At 30.4% G+C, this 17300-nt stretch overlaps 1 protein-coding gene and 1 long non-coding RNA gene across 2 annotated transcripts; both read right to left on the bottom strand.

Annotated features, from left to right (window-relative positions):
- Positions 1-1241: 1241 nt before the first annotated feature.
- LOC111698697 (uncharacterized) lies at positions 1242-4298 on the bottom strand. The gene is made up of 3 exons (XR_002764594.1): positions 4101-4298; positions 2856-2947; positions 1242-2054 (listed from the first exon to the last, which is right to left on the bottom strand). It is a non-coding gene; the product is annotated as an uncharacterized LOC111698697 (long non-coding RNA).
- Positions 4299-5180: 882 nt separating this feature from the next.
- LOC111698695 (uncharacterized) lies at positions 5181-8867 on the bottom strand. Its single transcript, XM_023469102.1, has 7 exons — positions 8759-8867; positions 8486-8530; positions 8139-8206; positions 7808-7913; positions 7613-7644; positions 6563-6673; positions 5181-5336 (listed from the first exon to the last, which is right to left on the bottom strand). Exons 1-7 carry the CDS (start codon positions 8820-8822, stop codon positions 5187-5189), a joined length of 576 nt encoding a protein of 191 aa, XP_023324870.1. The 5' UTR covers positions 8823-8867; the 3' UTR covers positions 5181-5186.
- Positions 8868-17300: the final 8433 nt, after the last annotated feature.

The raw sequence follows: 17300 nt of genomic DNA, 5'->3' as shown, positions 1-17300 counted from the left end.
TACATAGAATTCAGTTCTCTGATCAGCGATTACATAGAATTCAGTTCTCTGATCAGCGATTACATAGAATTCTGTTCTATGATCAGCGATTACATAGAATTCAGTTCTCTGATCAGCGATTACATAGACTTCAGTTCTCTGATCAGCGATTACATAGAATTCAGTTCTCTGATCAGCGATTACATAGAATTCAGTTCTCTGGCTAGAAATTGTGTTCTATCTATTAAACCTAAAAAAACTAGAGTTTCACAGTGTAGTACACTGTACAGAGTTACTTTAAGAAAATGGCTCTACAATCTACATATTTCTTCTCAAAACCATCCGCGGTTTATAGAAATTAGAACTATAGCGCTTGGAGCATCCTTGAACTATCAAGAGTACGGCCTTCAAATGATCTTCGACAAAGCTCAATCTTGTTTAAAATTTGTCCAACACTCGGATAGCATTTAATGACTAATGAAAATGAATAGTAAGCAATAGTTTATTTACATTAATTTATTATAACGCATATTGAGCTTCTATCACAGTATTATTTGGTTAGCTTTTTTAACAAACGAAACAAGTTAAATAATTTAGAATCTAGAAACATACAGGGTGTCCCAATAAACATGGGAATTCAGTGACGAATTCGATATCGTCTTTTTAAATAATTCTTTGATTTAGTATAGTGATACCTACTGAGAAAGCTGTAATCTGTAAGAGATCCGTCTGCTATATGTTCACATTTTGTTTGTTTATGTTTTGACTGCATACGGTTGTACTTAGTAAAACAAAAAAATTGCAGTATACAAACAGAGTAAACTTGTCCGTCTTCACTGTTCATCTTGCGGAGAACTTATAGACACATCTTCACAGTCTTTTACCCTTTTCATAAAATAATTCCTAGCAGACATAATAATATGATGGCTTTTGAAATTAGGTACTACAATGCTAATTCATAACAAAGACGATATCTAATTCGTCACTGAATTCCCATGATTTTTGGGACACCCTGTACAAGGTAACCAACAAAGGATAATACTGAGATGGCCTAAAGCTCTTTAATGCTTAACAATCCAGAGTTGATTTCAAGGATGTACGGTACGAGGATTGGAAGATTTAATCCACCAACACTTCACAGACGAAATTCTGCGCCAAGACCTTTTTAAAAATGTATTATGTATACAACAAAAATACTTACCAAAGAAAGAAACAAGTATACACAGACAATTAATGTTAGAAAAATACTGAATAAATTCCGCTCAGTCGTCTCGTCCTTTGTTGGTAACCAAATACAAATTTAACCGATATTCTTGGGGATTTTCTTCCGAGTTATTTTTTAGCACCACTGTTATTTAACACGTTATTTTTAGTAGTTTTTAGGATTTTTGTTTATTAAATGTTCCATGAAGCATGTCTTTCTGAAAAAGAGCAACTTCCCATGTTATGGAATAGTATAATCACAAAAGACTGCTCTTTAAAGGAGGAGTTATAGGGATCTTGTAGAACTTGATCGTTTAGCTTTGTTAAATTCTTACAATTCATCCATTCTTGTTTATTTTTTGTAATTTGTTTTTAATTAATTTCTTTTCAGTGTAAATGATTTTACAATATTTTGGATTAAACGTAAGTTCTCTGTTAGTTTACGCAAGAAAGCTAATATTATTTTGAGCACGCATAAGCTGATGATCAATGATCATCATGTTTTGAAAGCTATGGCGATTACCTCTACAATATTAAGTTTAATTTTCATATTAAATTATCAAAGACCGATTCAGGGTGTAATATGGAAAGCACAAAAGGCAGACCACAATTTGGGAATGCAAGGACCATACAAGGGGAATTTCGCGATATTTGAATTATGGTTCCAGGTTGCGGGTCGGCGAATATCAAAGACGATCTTTTATTTATCTCTTTATAGCTGTCATGTTTTCTGTGACTGTAGCTGTAGGATTAGCTTCTGCTAAGAAGAGTTGATATCCCTGGTATCCTTCTCTATAGGATTAGCTTCTGCTAAGAAGAGTTGATATCCCTGGTATCCTTCTCTCCACTTCCTTTAAGAAAGTTTCCTTCACCTAATAAAATAGCAATTCTTAATTGAAAAGGGGAGTTAACATTTTTCGGAAAAGGTTTGGATAACAAAAAAAAATACTTTTAATAATTTTCTTTGATGAAGAGTTTTAAACCTCTTTCTTTCTTAAAGGGAGTAAAAAGAATGAAGAAGAAAGAAGAGGTTTAAAACTCTTTTAAAGAAAATTATTAAGTCCCTTTTTTTCTTATCAAACCCTTTTTCGAAAAATGTTAACATGGTAGTTGATCTGAGAGTGCGGTATATTGTATAGAGAATTTTTTAAAGAAATAATTTGAGACCTGTAAGACGAGTGTACGGTGTATAGTTGCTTAGAAAATCCGCAAAAGCTATTTTTAAAATCTTCATGAAAGAATATCTTACAAATCTCTCAACAATACTTTACACTCTCAGCTCAACTGCCATGTCTAGCTAGACACTCCTTTTTAGAAATTTGTTCAAGATGGCTTTTCCATTATTAACTTTTAAATATTTAAAAGTATTATCTGCTTAATTTTCTAATTGAAAGCAAAATAAGATATTTGCTACAATTTAACCCAAAACTTCGGAGAATTCAAACTAAGTTATTAAATGTCGTCTTCTACACCTACTGACAGTGGAATGCTGCAGATATCTAGTTTTTAATTTAATAATTATATGGGGCTCTTTAAAACTGTTCCCGCATATTCATGGCTATTTAGTTATTATTACAATTACAAAGATTTAGGTCTGATAAAAATCTTATGAATTCTTTTGATTTCTCCAAAGTTATGGGTTTACAAAAAAAATATAATTTCCTCTTAGATACCTTTGTTAGCAGGATTTGTTTTAGCTCCTTTCCCACTATACTAGACACATGGGGGGATATATATTCTGCTAGATCTCCTAGTACACCTAGACCTAGAGAATAGTTGGATTAGTATAATACCATACACATGGGGGGATATATATTCTATAATATATTAGTATAATACAGGGTGTCCCACATCAAATTAGACCGCGTCAATGGGTCTAAATTACGAATTGGGGGACAAATCATAAAATTTAAGAAGACTGCATCATTTTGAAAAATTTAATAAGGCTAATAGAATTTTTTTTGCAGAAAATGCTAGATTTTTTTAGTATAATGTGCGTATTTAGGTGTTAAAGATTGGAGATAATCTAATATGATATGGGACGCTCTGTTCCAGAAACATGTATATGTGTATATACTCTGGCAGATATCCTAATCTGCACATATAGTGAAACCCTTAATAACGAATACATCGAAAGAATTCATCAAATGTCGTATTCTTCACTTTCTGATAATCGAATGTTGGAGATATTTAGTTTTTTAATTGAATTATTATATGGAACTCTTTAAAACTATTCCCGCATATTCATGGCTGTTTATTTATTTTCGCAAATACTAAAATTTACGTAATATAGTATAAAACTCATTGAATAATTGTCAAGACGACATTTGATAAATTCTTCCGATGTATTCGTTATTAAGGGTATCACTGTAGTACACCTAGACCTAGAGAATGCATTTGAAAAGAAACATTTTAAACATATCAAAGGAAGAGGAAGCAATTTTAATATTTTGTGAAAAATTAGTCTCAAGACTTGATACGTTGAATGATACTAATTTTACTTAGAGTTGAAACTAAACTAAAAAAATAGAAAAGTTCAATTGAGCTTAAAATTCTCCAAGGCTTCGAAATCCTCTGGTAAATAAACCCCATATGGACCTTTTACTGTTAGACAATATATTTATATTACTTAAGAGTTTCAGGACACTTTGCACGCATCTTCTATTTCAACTTTTAACTGTGACTCTATCTGTGAGCATTTTCTCTTCGAGCATTTAAAACAATAAAAAATTTGCGGATTTTTTCATTTTCTTATTTTCTTATTTTCTCATTTTCTTTGTGGATTTTCAAAATTTGACGAAAACAAAAATTTACAAGATCGCTATAATTTGACAGAAAAGTAATACACAGGTTCACGAAAAGAGGAGAAAAATGTCGATTTAGAAAAAAAAAACTGTATTGTAAATATTTCAACTCACCTTCCATATCTACATCCACAGGTCCCATATCCATGTCAAAGTTAGAATTAACTTTACCCCCGCTGCTCACTGGCAACTAGAATTTAGATTTAGGAAGGGGCAAAACAGGAATTAATAAAAGAGGTGCAGGGGTTATTGTAAAACCTTTAACTATTTGAGGATCAGACTGCAGGAACCAGAACAAGATGAAAATAAGATTCAAGGTAACCTACATCTTCTTTCAAAACGAGTGCATAAAAGATTCCAAAGAGTGTGTTTTACAAGACCCCTACTTTTCCCAGATGCTCAAAAAATAACAAAATTTCTGGGATTGTACAGTGAAAAATCTGCAACCGCAGATTAAAGGAATCATCACTCTGGATCTTGCGGAGAACAAAAGTCAACATTCATCTGCTGGAAGCTCTCCAATACATGGGTTTGATGCAAACCAAGAACCTGTTTACAGAAGGGAAGATACTCGACCTGTAACTAGAAGGTTTGCTACAAGCCAAGGATTGTCTTTATTTGGTCAATTACCGCCGGTTACACGTGGAAGCAGACCAAGTACTATTTGTAAACGAACAAGATCCACATCACTGCCCCCTGTCTTTGATAGTGATGGAGAAGTAGACAGCCTCTGTTCTGCTAAATGCTCTGATAAAGTATACAGCTCATTTAACAGCTTGGATTGGGACCCGGATGCACTTCAAGGTTCTTTTAACAGTTTAGAGTGGGATCCATCTGGTACTTTCTCATCTCCAGCTAAACAAATAAATTCGTCAATGGAAAATGATGTAACTTTGGTATCAGAAGCAAGTGAGGAAGACAACTTTCAAGATGTTAACTCCTCTATTACGATGTATTGTCCAGGGTTAGAAGGAAGTGGAGAAGTTTCAAACATGGAACAACAAATAAGAATCCATAGGATGGCTGTGGGGAGAGCTGAGATGTTTGTTGAGGATGACGTACAACTAATCAGTCCTGATAAAGTCACATAAGAAACTCTAAACCTACATCTTCTTTCAAAACGAGTGCATAAAAGATAGCTCGGATATCTGGGTTTATTGTCATTGATTCAAGATTAGCCTCGCTCTAAATAATATTAGATTAAATATTAGTCGCGCTCTTAACAAGATTAGATTTAAGATTAGCCTCGCAATAAACAAGATTAGATTCAAGATTAGCCTCGCTCTGAACAAGATTAGATTCAAGATTAGTCTCGCAATAAACAATATTAGATTCAAGATTAGCCTCGCTCTTAACAAGATTAGATTCAAAATTAGTCTCGCTCTAAACAAGATTAGATTCAAAATTAGTCTCGCTCTAAACAAGATTAGATTCAAGATTAGTCTCGCTCTAAACAAGATTAGATTCAAGATTAGTCTCGCTCTTAACAATATTAGATTCAAGATTAGTCTCGCTCTAAACAAGGTTATATTCAAGATCAGTCACGCTCTAAACAAGATTATATTCAAGAATAGTCTCGCTCTAAACAATATTAGATATAAGATTAGTCTCGCTCTTAACAATATTAGATTCAAAATTAGTCTCACTCTAAACAAGATTAGATTCAAAATTAGTCTCGCTCTAAACAAGATTATATTCAAGATCAGTCACACTCTAAACAAGATTATATTCAAGATCAGTCTCGCTCTAAACAAGATTAGATTCAAAATTAGTCACGCTCTAAACAAGATTATATTCAAGATCAGTCTCGCTTTAAACAAGATTAGATTCAAAATTAGTCTCGCTCTAAACAAGATTAGATTCAAAATTAGTCACGCTCTAAACAAGATTATATTCAAGATCAGTCACGCTCTAAACAAGATTATATTCAAGATCAGTCTCGCAATAAACAAGTTTAGATTCAAGATTATTGCCTCGTTTTTAACAAGATTAGATTCAAGATTAGTCTTGCTCTAAACAATATTAGATTTAAGATTATAGCCTCGCTCTAAACAACATTAGATTGATTCAAGATTGAAAGAACGATACCCTGATCCTATTCCTAGATACACCCTGTCAGTTTAATACCTTGAAAGGAGTTAAGCCATTATATAATATACACCCTGTAATATCTTGAAAGAACGGTACCTGTATTTAAGATACACCCTTTACAACCTTAAAAGAAGGGTAACATTACATAAGATACATCCTGTAATACCTTGAAAGAAGAGTACCATTATCTAAGATACACCCTGTAATGCATTGCAATAAGGTTACCTGTATCTAAAATACACCCTGTAATACCTTAAAAGAAGGGTATCTGTGTCTAAGACACACCCTGTAATAAAGTATAAGACCCATAAAACTGTTAAATATTAAGACAATTGTTAGGCTCAAATTATAGTTGTAAATAGTCCAATGAACATTAAATGCAGAAAATGTAGATTGTACAGACCTATTTCACAAGTTAATTTAATTGTTGCTGGTAAGACATAAATGTCGTCTTGCTATTCCAGAGTTTTATCTCATTGCACTACCTTGAAAGGAGTTGTTAGGTTCTCTACTCCAAACTTTGCTCCAAGACGAACTGATCCTTCTTCCTCCCAGGTTAGAACAACAGGACCTTGACGAGATAGACGGGACAGTCCCTTAATTGGAAATCTTTAAAGAAATCTCTAAAATGTACAGGGTGTCCCACGAAACATGACAGTGAAGAGAAAAAGCTTGAATATCGTCTTTGATCTTAGAAATAATTTGCGGCATTATTTGACGAATGAATGTCACAAATTATTACAAGGGTCAACGACGATATTCAAGTCGTCTTTCAACAGTCATGTTTTGTGGGACACCCTGTATTTGTTTTTTATCAAAAGAATGGATTTTTTGTATATTTTCTAATATTATTTTGAATATTTCCCGACCAAAACTTGGTACAGCAAAAGATTAATCATCTTGAATATGATGTTGTACTGATTAACTTTGTGACCTAATAACTTCTCGAGCTTTCATTTTACATTCATGATCAACGACGAGAACAAACTTTTTTTGTTCAACTTTGATGAATCATCGAAAGCTCTTTTTATTAAATTATATTGTTTTCAAAACATTTCAAATATTTCAAACTAAAATATAAGATCAATTTTTGGTACCTCCTTGCACTGCAGAAAGTGTACTTTTTATGTTTTCTTTAAGGCTTGAATAAATTCAGAAATGGTTTTATTTTTAAAGATCTCTCAAAATAAGTTCAAACGTGAGATTGGAATTGGAAACCATAAACTATTGGGGGAAAATGTTATTCTATTAAAAGTTATTTTGTATCTTAGAATTTTTAATTAATACCAGGTTAAACCAAATAAAGGAAGATACTCGAGAGACATTTAAACGAAATTTACTCAGTCATTTTGCTCTGCAGCAACTTAAAACCTTTTTTTAAAAGTTCAGTATGCCATTTTAAAGGCTATATTCAAGGTTAAAGACAAAATTTCACCCTTAAACTGATATTCGTCGTTAAAATCTCATTCTTTGCGGGTAACCCTGTAACCCTGTACATACAATTTATTTAAATTGAATATTAAAAATTAAATTACCTGAAGTTGTCCCTCCCGTAGCATCAGCTCACCTAAATAATAAAATGCCATAATTTTTTTACAAAATAAATGTTGTTCCCCTCTTTTCCACAATATTAAAACCCTTCAGAATAATCTGTTCAATAAATTTTTTTGATATTTTAATTTTTTTTTAATAAAGCTGAATGATTTACTTAAATAGTGCGTCCACCCCACCTGCAACTTTCTGTGAGCAGGACGCACAGAGATCTCTAAGTATCTGGAATATCTGACGAGCCCCAGAGTTCTCTGCTCCAACTAGAGGTAGAACTGCTTCCGTAACCTGTTTAAGTATCATTATTATCTACAGCATAATTCTTTTACTTAAAGCATGGCGTCGATTGTCGAAATTGTATGTGTATTTTGAGATTCAGCATCTATCTAATTAATTTATAGTTTATAGTTTACAAATTATAAGTTTATAAATTATTTCTTATATTTTTATATTTACATGATAGTTTCAATTCCAGGTAAAGCTGGGTTCTATAGCTAGTATTTTATGCTTGACCTTATCCAGGTTGTATGGAATACTGATATCCGGTATAGGTATAGGATCCAAGCCTAGGGTTTGCAGACCTAAACAAATAAAAAATAAAATTTATGTTTTTATACAAATATGATAAATAAAATAATCTTGAACACAATTTTAATGAGAAGGTAACTTATAACCCAATTAAAAAATGTCTCTCTATGAATTGTTAAAAAAATTAAACTTAATCATATAACCCGGCTTATTTTGTACTTGATTTTAACAAATATTTTTAACTAGTATATCCAAATATTCCTTTAAATTTTACTCAGAAATCTTTAAACAAGTATTTTCGTAAAATAACACAATTAGATGTATTTTTTCACCTTCACAAACTTCATTAAGTAATTTATCCATCATATCATCCAGAACTAAATTATGAATAATTAATTCAAATGAATTAAATAATAAATAAATAATTAAATGAACTACTGTGAGTACCAAACAGCTCTGTACAAGGAAAATATTCACTCTAAAAGTTGTATGATCCCGAGCCGGTTCAACATGTATTCAGTCGTACCGTCCAGTCTGGACTATCTAGTGTAAAGTCGACCTTGCACGTTTAATACAACAAATGTAGCCTGGCATGATCACATTACCTTCTTGTGGGACAAATTTCATTGCATTCTCCGCCAGAAACCTTTTAATTATATCAAACGGCATTTTTACTGAAAAAAAACTTTGATACTCATCACATTTTTCCTCAAAACATTAATAATTCTTTTAAATATCCAGTGATATCTAGATTTGAAAGATAACTCAGAAATATTCAGGACTCAATTACAAAATTGAAAAAAAACGTTATTGATGTTTTTATTTCGAGTGAGAACTATGATCGCAATTTTCTTTTTTGCTGGTTATCAGTCAATTGACACTGGGTCTTCTAGATTCGTAATGTTTTTAGATCCAAACTTTAAACTAAATATTTTTTTGATAAAGATTAAAGATGTATCATCATAGACTTAACCCTTGCTATAACTCTGTAATTGGCTTTCAGTTCACTTTCTCCTTTAAACTGAGTGTATATGTAGTATATACTAGTATGTAGTGTGTGAATAATAAATACTGAGTGTATATGTTGTATATACTAGTATGCAGTCTGTAAATAATAAATACTTAGTGTATATGTAGTATATACTAGTATGTAGTGTGTAAATAATAAATACTGAGTGTATACTGTATATGTAGTATTATATACTAGTATGTAGTGTGTAAATAATACTGAGTTCTAAGTTCTGACTCAGATTGAGTAAAGCCAACTAAGGCGGCAGGACTATGCACTTATAAAAGCCAAGGTGCAGCATCACAATACAGGGGGTCTCGGAAAACATAAAACATTGTCAGTTATTTAAATTTTTGTTTTTAATTAAACTTAATTCTTATTTTTGTGAGACTGTTATGAATATAATTTCAAGTTCACCTCAATTTATATGTCCAATAGAGATATCCTAAAAATGAGTGCCATGAGGCTCAAATTTAAACCAACAATGACCGTATATTGTAACTTTGAGTTTCAGGGATATCTCTGTCGTCAGATAAAGGTTTGAAGGTTATAAACACTGTAACATTCATAATTTTACATTAAATCTTGAAACCGTATCGCTATAAATCTAACTTCAGATATCAACTCATTGTTATACTTTTATTACTTTATTGGAAGGAAAGCAAAGATTATACATCCTTTTAACTCTTTAAATTGAATTATATCTGAAAAAAACGACAAACTACAAACTACGAAGCAATAAATAAATCAATCAATCCAACAATAAAACAATAAAAGTTTTTTGATAAGTCCAGATTAAAGTCGAAAGAAACTTCCCGTCAACTAAATTAGCCTACGATAATTTTATTATATCCGGATACTTCAAAAATTTAAATATGTTTTCCTTCTTATCAATTTGAAATTAGTAAGTTCCTTTAAGACTAATCTTATAACAGTAATAAACTTTTGTATATTAATGACGTATACTTAATAAAAACTAAAATATAAAATAAAAGGAACAAAATCTGTCTTTTGCGAAGAAAAAACATTTATTTTGATTTCTTGCGCTTTCTTTATGCTTTCTCTCTTGCTTTCTATTTAAAATAATTATTCTAAAAACGTAATGGATTAATTTACGAATAAACTACAACTGCTTACAATGCATAAATAATTTTAGGAAAATCCCTGATTTTATTAAAACAGCTGATAACCGATTAAAGTCTATAAACCTACTAACCATGTAAACTATGCCAACCTTTCAGCTTTCTAATAATATTATAAACCAAAAACTAAATAAATTGTTTTGATTTGTTGTATATTTAAGACATTTATCTATAATGAAATGATAATCTTTTTCTGTTTTATTTAAAATTAAACATGTTTTCTCCGCATATATTTATGGTTGCATAAATGAACAAAAAAAATCAATAATAAATTTTTTTCATTCTTGAAAAAAGTCACCATGTTTCGAAAAAGTTTTTAAAAATTCAGGTTTTTAAATGTTTTTTACTGCTTCTTTAAACTGACTAAAATTTAGTTTTTAACAAAATTAAGTTTTTGATTTAAAAGAATTGCACTTTGATGCATTGCCTTTAAATTAAAGCAATAAAATATAAATGTACGACTCCATGGTCTCACTGTGAGCATAACATATGAATATTCAGACCCCTTTAAACATATAAAAATATTGCTAAAACATCTTTACATCCAGAGATACAAAATATGTATAAGGGCGTTGGCAAGATAAAACCAAGTGCCTGGCGACATTCCAAAGTAGGCCCGGTCTCAATAGTTAATGAAAAAAATTCGAATTCCAAATAAGACTCCAATCTCATATATTTTCTACAGTGAGAATCTTAAAACTATGAAATAAGAAGACGACTGTTCTGATTTCAAAAGTTGAATGAAAATGAAAAGAGCTGTGTTGCAGTCTACACACAAACATATTTCTTTTGGTAAATCAATTTTCAGGTTGCTGGTAAATAAATTTTCAGGTTGCTGGTAGCTATTTTTGATACAGTGGTAAGCGATTGTATCAATACAAAGAAAATGACCTTCGGTTTCAATTTTGATTTATATCAACATATATATATATAACAGCATGGATACACATAAAAATATGAATAAATAGAAACTATCGCTTAAAAAAACTTCTCTTTGATTACTTGTAAACTTGAGATTAGAAAAAACGGTTGTAAATAATCAAAAGTTAAATAAAAAGTCGTCTTCCTTGTATTGATATACCCCGCAGTTTCCCAGAGAAATACGAATGAGAAATACAATTGAACTCTGCTTTATCTTCATTTCGCACGGAATTTGCAGTTTATATTTGTTATTATCATTTTTATCCAATAGTATCTACGTATAATTCAGAATTCTTGTAGAGCAATATGATTTTATATAAACAAAAACAATATTGTCAAGATTAGTTCTTAAAATCTGCTCAGACCAGGCTAAAAGTTAAAATTGATAACAGTACAAATAGATCTCTAGATGTCGTCTTTTCAAGACTTTGGGGTTTTTCATCCACTCTAACCCAGAAGACCAAAGGAGTTACGCACATGATTTCTCTGTCTTGTTATTCAACGCGGCATGCGCGTATCCCCTTTAGGCATCTGCCTCAGGGTTATTGTGAACGAAAAAAACCCTAAATCAGACGACATCTAGTGTTCTATCTGTATTAATATTGTTATTACTCTATGTTTAAAACATTTATATTTCAATCTTCTTTGTAATTTTACTTTAGTTTTACGTGACTGTACCCTGCCTACCGTCTTTCAAATTTGAATGTTTCATGTTGATTTTTCTAATTTAAAGATTTGAAACTATGGAAATATAATTAAATTAAATTAAACTAGAGAATTTTCAACATCTTCATTTTCCAATTCTAATATTATATGGTGGGACCCATAATATAATAAACGTCGAAACGGCTAAACTGATCGGACCATTTTTTTGTGGCAACTCGCATTTATGGACCGTTTAAGTTGAACAATTTTGCTTAGAAAATATTTTGACAATCATTATTTTTGAAAATCCGCTAGAGCTTGAAAATAAGTAATATGGCCAGTTTCAGGGCACAATTAAAAGCTATAAAATTGTTTAATGGAAAGTTTAAAATAAAACAAAGCTTCTTTCTCATATTTGCTGTAGTAGTTCAAATTTTAAAATTATTATAATTTTAGTGAAAGACGTAAATTACGAAATTAAATTAAAGATCCCTTTTTAAAGTATGATTTTGATGAGATTTTAAGAAAATATTTTCGACGCAGTGCCAACCCTTCCTCTCTTTTCTTCTCTGCGTAGTCTCTTTAATTCCCCGAAAATATTTAGATGAAAAATTCTATTCGAATTCTAGCCTAGTATATATTAGGACGGAAATATATCCCTAAGATTTAGTAGCTTTTATTAAACCGCATTCATCGTAAAATAAGTAAAATAAAAAAATTTAAAATTTATTTATGGAATCTATATCTAAACATTATATATCTTTAGAATCTCTTGGATAAACCCATTTTCATAAAGTTCAATAATATATTTATGATTGGATCACATTATAATTCATCAACTTCCAAAATTTGAAATTTGAATTTGGTTGAATGAAAATGGTTGAAAAGAAAAAGCGATCACTAGAAAAGTTTTTTTGTAGTACTGTTAAACTTGATAGAACAACTAATTTGTAGTACTGTTAATTAATCTTGATAGATTGATAGATCTTGTAAGACAAATGATCAATTGAAAGGACAAATGATCGATGGATACTAATTTGAAGGACAACAGATAGGTATCATCAGTGATCGATAGGACACAAGTTTTGGAGGAAAAATAATAGATTGAACAAATTATTTGATAGATAGGGATGATAGTTCTCTACCTGTGTAAATACTCTGACAAATACTTGAAGAACTATTGAGAAGAAAAAAAAGATATTTTGAATTTCTAATTTGTTTTCCTGATGCATGTGTGTAACTCCAAAAACTAGAAGAACTACGTACTAGACCAGTAATGTCGCATTTAACCTATTCCTTCTGTTTAGTGGATCGTGAACGGTGAAGTAAACAAAAGAAAGACAGCTGAAAACAAACCTTTGATGTATTTGATAAAGGAACTAATGGAAGCATTGTATTACAAAACAATGGAAAACTTATTTTTCGTGAAAAGAAAATAGGTTAAATCATGTTTGATATATAATGTTTACGTTTATGTTTATGTTTATGTTTGAAAGATAAACAGAAGTTTAGAAGAATGTTGAATCAATCTCCGTCTCTGAAATCAGAACCCCGCCTTTTACATCAACAATATGGGAATATTTATTCATGTATTCTCTTGTATTATGTATATGTATATATACTAAATACACAATATACTGGAAATACGGAAGATTTGTGTACACTGTTTGATTTGTGTACACTGAGAAGAAACTCGCGGATTTAGAATAAAAAGTTTTGCGGATTTGAACAAAATAATGAACAATTTAGGTTTTTTAGACCATTGCTCTAAGCGATGCTAAAAGTAAAACTATATTAAAAGAAATTGGCCTGGGTAGACAGAAACTGTGAAATCATTAATATTGCAACATTAACATGAGTGTGACATAAATACATACATACATACATACATATAATACTGTAGTCGTATATATAATAAAACTAAAGGAGCTCCGAGGTCACAAAATCCTACCAGTTATATCTCATAAATTTGACTTTCTCCTCCTGTCTAGTTCACAATGACCAGGTTCATTCGCCAGTATTCCTATTCCTATTCCTATTCCTATTCCTATTCCTATTCCTATTCGCCAGTATTCCGTCATTGTTTTGAAATCCATTTTTCAACATTTAAAGTTTTTAAACTTTTAAAGAGGCTCAACTAGAATCTCAGATGTTTATCCTCTTTCACACTAGCTTCATATTTATTTTGCTTTTATTATGCAAATTTTTACTCTGGCAAAAAAATGAACAAAATCGACTTTTCGAAACAATTAGTCAAATTGCTTTGTTTAATATATTTGAGAAAAATATTTATACTGTAATAAAAACAAACTTATCGAGAATATATAGTTCTGAAGTGTGAAAAATAGCTCAGAATATTTGATGCCATGTACTTTTTAAATAATTCCCATCCCTACATATTGGTCGGAAATCCATACTGCCATAGTCAGGAGCTGATGGCAAGCCGATGGCTAATAAAATGTTTTGGGATGCCTAAGCTAATAGTGGGTTTTCAGGCAAAAAATTACTACAAACAAATTTAATGAACTTTAAAAATATACTTTTTTCCAAGGTACTATTGCAAGAAAAGTTATTTCAGAGGAGTACGCATTTTTTGTACTGCAGTGTACTGTCTTTGGGCGGAAAAGTAAATACAAGACGGATGTCACAGCCTGACATGGAATCCATTTTCACAAAAATAATGTTATGAAATATTTGGTCAAAGGAAACTATTATGTGAATTTTCAAAATTATCAAAATTAAATGCTTTTATCCTCCTCGGATACTAGTCGAACACTAATGCATCTGTTCTTGTTTACAAATTCCGCCCAAAGAGAACTGGTTTCAATATGTACGCAGAGTTTACGCGACCGCAATTAACTTTCCTTGCAATAGTACTTTGCTTTTTTAAAATGAACTTTTAAAAATAATTTCGTTTAAAATAAACATTTTTTAAATGAACTTTTATGTTAAAAAAAGAAAAAAATTCTTCGACAGTAAGAACATAATGATATATTACGGTGTGAAAATTAATGTACTTTATGCAGTTAAAAAGACTGAAGGCGTAATTTTAAGTCATTCTCTTTGCAAAGATGGAAATGCCTGATTCACAACGATACCCTTAAAATATTTATCTTATCAAGTGTAAATTATGATGTAATTTTTATAAACTAGAAATTCAAGGCGCTTCGCGCCCTTCTTTCTAGGATTTTAGTGCGCTTCGCGCCCATCTTCTATTTAAATTGTGAACATGTTCTTTTTATTTACATTTCAAAACAAAGATGAAAAAAATTTTGCGGATTTTTAAAAAAAAAATCACGGATTTTCAAAAATTTAAATTTTTTTACAAAATTAAAAACCTTTAAAACACAAATTTTTAAAATTTCAATCATTCATAAACCTTCCCTGGGGTCCCTAGATGTCCCACAAAAAATTTGGGCCCGATCGGTTCAGCCGTTTTGACGTTTATTGGATACAAACAAACAAACAAACAGACAGACAGACAAACAGACAAGCCAAATTTATATATAGATATATTAACATTAATAATATCATCCTTACAACATAAATTTGATTAAGAATATGGAAGATTCTTTACAACATAAATTAGATCAAGAATATGGAAGATTCTTTACAACATAAATTAGATCAAGAATATGGAAGATTCCTTACAACATAAATTAGATCAAGATTATGAAAGATACCTTACAACATAAATTAGATCAAGAATATGGAAGATTCTTAACAACATAAATATGATCAAGAATATGGAAGATTCTTTACAACATAAATTAGATCAAGAATATGGAAGATTCCTTACAACATAAATTAGATCAAGATTATGGAAGATTCTTTACAACATAAATTTGATCAAGAATATGGAAGATTCTTTACAACATAAATTAGATCAAGAATATGGAAGATTCTTTACAACATAAATTAGATCAAGAATATGGAAGATTCCGTACAACATAAATTAGATCAAGAATATGGAAGATTCCTTACAACATAAATTTGATTAAGAATATGGAAGATTCTTTACAACATAAATTAGATCAAGAATATGGAAGATTCCTTACAACATAAAATAGATCAAGAATATGGAAGATTCCTTACAACATAAATTAGATCAAGAATATGAAAGATTCCTTACAGCATAGATTTGATCAAGAATATGGAAGATTCCTTTCAACATAAATTTGATGAAGAATATGGAAGATTCCTTTTAACATAAATTTTGATGAAGAATATGGAAGATTCCTTTTAATATAAATTTGATCAAGTATATGGAAGATTCCTTAAAACATAAATATGATCAAGAATATGGAAGTTTCCTTACAACATAAATTAGATCAAGAATATGGAAGATTCCTTACAACATAAATTAGATCAAAAATATGAAAGATTCCTTACAGCATAGATTAGATCAATAATATGGAAGATTCCTTTCAACATAAATTTGATGAAGAATATGGAAGATTCCTTTTAACATAAATTTGATGAAGAATATGGAAGATTCCTTACAACATAAATTAGATCAAGAATATGAAAGATTCCTTACAGCATAGATTAGATCAAGAATATGGAAGATTCCTTTATAAATCGAGGGTTTCTTGACTTGAAAAAAAAACATCTACAATTTCCTTAAAAGACTCCACAATAAGTCTCGATATTTGGTTTGGTAATATAGCAATTTTTACCCTGATATAATATGTAAGGTCAAAGAAAAACTTTTGGCCAAATCATATTGAAATTAATATCTTTTATAAAAAGATGACTATGAAAAAGATTCCCATCCCTAAAGTCAACATTTTAGAATATGTTGACATTTCACTAAAACTCGAGGAGAAATTTTATGAAAAAAATTTGACTCATTTATATTTTTTTCCTTTTATTTGATTAAAAAAAAATGTCATTGCCCCCCCCCCCTCTCTCATGCCTCATGATTAGTTTTCATGGGTTTATGTTCGACGATAAATGTACGGTATAAAGTATGGTATGAAGTGGGGGGGGGGGGAGGACTCCTTCTTGGTTATTCTTTAACCTCTAGTTTACGGTATACCATACTACCATCAACATCATTCACACACACACACACGCACACGAACATATACACTCACAAACTAACATGAACTTACATATAGAATATTTTGAGGATTTTATAAAAGGGTGGTGGGGGTGGGAAGTGATGAAGGGGTTATCTCATTATTTTTGACCCAATATTCAAGCATTTTTAATTTACATTTTTTAAATTTACAATTGTGTTTAAAATATAAAGATGTAATGTGAGACCATTTTTTACCAATTATAACCAATTTTTACCAAATCTTTTTCAATTTTTATTACAATTTTTTACCAATTTTTACAATTTTTATCAATTTTTACTATTTTTATCCATTTTACCAATTTTTTACCAATTTAAATTTTACATATTATTATCATTTCAGAAAT

Source organism: Eurytemora carolleeae, unplaced genomic scaffold (genome assembly GCF_000591075.1).
Source record: "Eurytemora carolleeae unplaced genomic scaffold, Eaff_2.0 scaffold258, whole genome shotgun sequence".
NCBI lineage: Eukaryota > Metazoa > Arthropoda > Copepoda > Calanoida > Temoridae > Eurytemora > Eurytemora carolleeae.
This window is presented reverse-complemented; position numbering and strand designations above follow the sequence as displayed.

Coding starts and splice junctions, on each gene's coding strand:
- LOC111698695 (XM_023469102.1), bottom strand. CDS start 8,822: ATGCCGTTTGATATAATTAAAAGGTTTCTGGCGGAGAATGCAATGAAA. Junction 7,914..8,138: donor TTCCATACAACCTGGATAAG/GTCAAGCATAAA, acceptor ATACTTAAACAG/GTTACGGAAGCAGTTCTACC. Junction 5,337..6,562: donor ACCTAACAACTCCTTTCAAG/GTAGTGCAATGA, acceptor AATCTTGTTAAG/AGCGAGGCTAATCTTGAATC.